At 43.6% G+C, this 4170-nt stretch overlaps 1 protein-coding gene across 1 annotated transcript; it reads left to right on the top strand.

Annotated features, from left to right (window-relative positions):
• Positions 1 to 273: 273 nt before the first annotated feature.
• On the top strand, positions 274 to 2923 carry dlx2a (distal-less homeobox 2a). The gene is made up of 3 exons (XM_066688186.1): positions 274 to 831; positions 1126 to 1310; positions 1643 to 2923. Exons 1-3 carry the CDS (start codon positions 513 to 515, stop codon positions 1961 to 1963), a joined length of 825 nt encoding a protein of 274 aa, XP_066544283.1. The 5' UTR covers positions 274 to 512; the 3' UTR covers positions 1964 to 2923.
• Positions 2924 to 4170: the final 1247 nt, after the last annotated feature.

Genomic DNA, 4170 nt, shown 5'->3' with positions numbered 1-4170 from the left:
CTTTGAGGAAAAAATGTTTTGGAGCACACTCTAGTACAATACATACCTAGGATGCACTTGATGAAATGTGGAGTCTTTTAACTATCGGGATTAGAGAGTCGTGCCGTGTTTGTGTTGTTTTTGCATTGAGCGGAAGGCAATTAAAGGCACACAAAGTGACAGACACACGGCCGCCGCGTCTCTCCGCGCTGCTGTCACTCATCGGCGGCTGCGCGCTGATTGGCTGGGCCGAACACGTGACTGTGGATAAATGCCCGCCCGCCGGCAGCGCTGGCAGCAGACAATCACCGGACCCGGGCAGAAGCGCCACTCCGTCCTTCTTTAACCGGGCATGAGGATGTTATCCAAACCACCGACTGACCTTGATTAAGTTCCTTTTTTTTCATGTTCGTTTGTTGGTTTTGCGCTTGTTCTTTTTAATTTATTACTTCCTAAAGACAGTGCTCTCCCCCCCCCCTTACTTGTATTATTTATTGGGTATTGGAAGCAGTCCTATAAACTTTCGACATACCATGACTGGAGTCTTTGACAGTCTAGCTGCAGATATGCATGCCAACCAGATTACCTCCAACAACTACCACAGCATGCACAAATCCCAGGAGTCGCCAACTCTGCCGGTGTCCACGGCCACGGACAGCAGCTACTACAACAACCAGCAGCCCGGACACTGTGCAGGGTCGCCCTATGGACAGCTCGGGTCTTATCAGTACCATCCCAATGGCATGAGCAATGTCCCGTACAATGCCAAATCTTACGACCTCGGTTTCAGCACCTCGTATAGCTCATACGGCCCCTATGGTTCCAGTTCTTCACCGACCCACACGGATGCAGGTAAATATAAGTAATAGGAATATAACCAGGCGACTATAAGTTACCCATGTGTTGGAATAGTTGCTTGTAGCCTAATGATATTTCAGTCAACTAAAATGCATTCAGGATCATCCATATGGTCATCTTATTGTGCATGCATGGTTATATTGGTTTGCATTTGGTTATGTCAGTCTCAGGCGCTCGTTTTGGGTTATTGGTTCCATTCGAATGAAGATGCATTCTAGAACGTGTGGCGTATCTTAGAGGTTTGTCATTTACTACAATGTTGTGTCTGTTGGTTTTGTGTCCATCCAGAGAAGGAAGAAGGAGAGCCCGAGATTAGGATGGTGAACGGCAAGCCAAAGAAAGTGAGGAAACCTCGGACCATTTACTCCAGTTTCCAGCTGGCAGCTCTGCAGAGACGCTTCCAAAAGACACAGTACTTGGCTTTACCTGAAAGAGCCGAGCTGGCTGCTTCCTTAGGCCTTACACAAACTCAGGTAAGAGCAAACAGTGTTAACCATCATGGGCTTCTGTATTGTCTATAAATTGTTGTAGAATGTATAGATGCTAATAACTTTTGGAAAATGTACCCAGTGATGGCAAGTCAACATTACATTTTTAATAATTACCAAGAGGTTGTATAGCGTGTGAAAAATCTAAAGTCAAGCATCTACTTATGTTGAAACTGGACAAACTTGTTAAAGGGTGTGTATTTTGTATTTAGTCACATTAAGCTAGGAATGCACCTCTCCCCGTGTGGGTTTTGCGATTGAAACGCAGATGCAGAGACGCCTGTTAATAGGCGGTGCTGTGCTTTTTTATTTTCCAGGTGAAAATCTGGTTTCAAAACCGACGATCAAAGTTCAAGAAGTTGTGGAAGAGTGGCGAGATCCCCCCGGAGCAGCACGCCGCCGCCAGCGACTCTCCGCCCTGCACGTCCCCGCCCGCCACGGCCGCCGCCTGGGACTTTCCGCACAACCAGAGAATGAACAGTGTCCCCTCCAGCCTGCCCCAAAGCAACAGCCCCCCAAACACGACTGCCCCCTCTTTCCTGGCCAACTATTCCTGGTACCCAACCTCCAACTCAGCGACGCATCTGCAGCCCAATCCTCTATTACAGCATCACCACAGCGCGCCGGCAATATTTTAACACCCGCATCAACCTGAACTCGGAGACAGCTGGAGGTCCTCCTGAAACGGGACGGTTCACTGGGCATGCCGGGCGCTTTTCAAAGCTGGCATCAATGCCCTGGGCTCTTTTTCTGGGGGATACATACAAACAAACGCGCAGCTAAAGGGCGAACTTTCTGCAGACAACGCCAGCCTCCCGTCGGGTTTCATCCTGCCAAAATATTTTTTAGCAACCTGTTGGTCTTCGAGTGATATGTCACGTTTTCTGGACAAAAAAAGGACAAGCTGACAGGCAGTGTTTTAAAGACCACTACAATCCAAAGCAAACAACCCTTGTTTTTCTGAGTTGGCTGTTTTAGGATCATGTTCTTCACATGGACTTTCAGTGACACTTTCTAAGAAATCTCTGGCAGATCTTTTTAAGTTATTGTTTTTAAAGCAGGAATTACAGTCAATAAATCAGATATGTAGCACATCTTAACCTTGTATAAAATGGTGCCTTTTAAGAATGACCTCAATTTTGATGTTAAAATATAAATGTACTTTTCCATGTAAACTGCAGTTGGTGGTTAACACAATATATATAATGAGGTTTAAATTGAGCTTAACGGAATACCATTTGGTACGTGGCGTTTGTATAAAATTATGCATTTATGAATTTTCGTATATAACAAATGCCTTTATTTGATAGAAAATCGCCCATGATGTAATTTCGTATTTTGTGTTAATGAATATTTTGGGGGCGACTGAGACTAAATTAAGCTACTGATTTTTTTTTTTATTATTATTTTTTTTTTCACCCATACATGTATACCGAGTTTGAAAAAAAGTATTTTCTTTATTTATTATGAAATCGACATATTTGCAGTGTTGCCTTTATAAAATGAAGAAATTATTTAAATAAAAAAAAATGTTTTCAGTGTACATAACGTTTTGTTTCCACAGAAACAACAAAATAAATGATTTCACTCAGAAAATATTTAAATGGGTATTTTTCTCAGTTACTGTAGAGCGCTTGTGTTTACAGCCACGGTTAAAACATTTTGTACTGAAATATTACTGATTCATATTATTTATATGACTTTTTTTTTAATTAGAAAAAACAGCGTTACGTTGTGCGTGAAATGCTTTGTGTATGAAATATCATTTTTCTGCAGTTGTTAATCAATCAACAAGCAGAGTCTGACTTCTGCCTCAACCCCGCCTCCACAGGGCTGGCGCCAGATGAGTTTATCCCCATAAATATCCCCTGCTGACGAAACTCCCCGCATTGGAGTCACTGACATGAGAAGTTTTTTTTAACTCCATAAAACTGACTTTATTGCAAATGTCTTTGTAAACATACCTGTGTATTAGATCTGTTGCATATAGAAGAAACCTGAAACGAAATGTAACATTAGCATTGCCAACCTAAAACACTTAAGCTCCTTATATAGCAGCTGAAATTGCTTTGGGGATATACGCTTTTATATTGGGGAGATTAAAAGGTGTATGTTTATTGTAGAAATAAGACCATCACATGGCGTATATAATATATGCAATGAAAGTTGTCGCTTCTCTGGGTGATGGTCAGAGGATCTGATGCAGACAAGATGATTAGCAGGACTGGGCCCCCGCCTGGGGCCCCGGGGAAGGAGCAGTTGAAGGCACGCAACGCGCCTTGGCACGCTAGGAGGAGAGCGGGGCGCTTGGCTGCTCCAGCCCCTCAGACTCTCTGGAGTCAACACGCCTCTCCCCAGACTTTTTATGAACTGCACTCAGCCAAAAACACCAGGCAAAACCGCCCCGAGCACAGCGACTTGGAAACATTTCTCACAACTTCCAGTTCAGTGTCTCAATGAGAACAGGCTGCAGAGCTGCTGCTGGGACGTGGACATGCATGGAACTGCGCTCAGTGCAGTGTGCTATGAACCAGACTTCCATGCTCTGCTGATGCGGGCCACGGCCGACTGCTGCAGTGCACGGATGTAGACATGTTGCGCTCTTTTTCCGCTTAAAAATTAAACGCGGGGTGTCATTGAAAAACGATAGGTGTTAGGTTTAGCAATGAGAAGTATATGTGCGTGTGTGTGTTTGTGTGGGACGGCGGGAGTCTTTGGTGTATCAACTAATATGAATGTTTAATATACATTATAAAGGAAAACTGCTGCTTGGCAGTCATTTAACAATATATCTCATATTACAGGCAATTACTATTATTTTATGATGGATGTTTTTATTTATGTA

Source organism: Amia ocellicauda, chromosome 16 (genome assembly GCF_036373705.1).
Source record: "Amia ocellicauda isolate fAmiCal2 chromosome 16, fAmiCal2.hap1, whole genome shotgun sequence".
Classification (NCBI taxonomy): Eukaryota; Metazoa; Chordata; class Actinopteri; order Amiiformes; family Amiidae; genus Amia; species Amia ocellicauda.
The sequence above is the reverse complement of the archived record's forward strand: the minus strand, read 5'-3'. Positions and strand labels throughout refer to the sequence as shown.

Bases quoted from the DNA above. Each gene is read 5' to 3' on its own strand.
- dlx2a (XM_066688186.1), top strand. From the start codon at position 513: ATGACTGGAGTCTTTGACAGTCTAGCTGCAGATATGCATGCCAACCAG. The intron at 832-1,125 runs GTAAATATAAGT...GTGTCCATCCAG, and splicing joins ACCGACCCACACGGATGCAG to AGAAGGAAGAAGGAGAGCCC. The intron at 1,311-1,642 runs GTAAGAGCAAAC...TTTATTTTCCAG, and splicing joins TAGGCCTTACACAAACTCAG to GTGAAAATCTGGTTTCAAAA.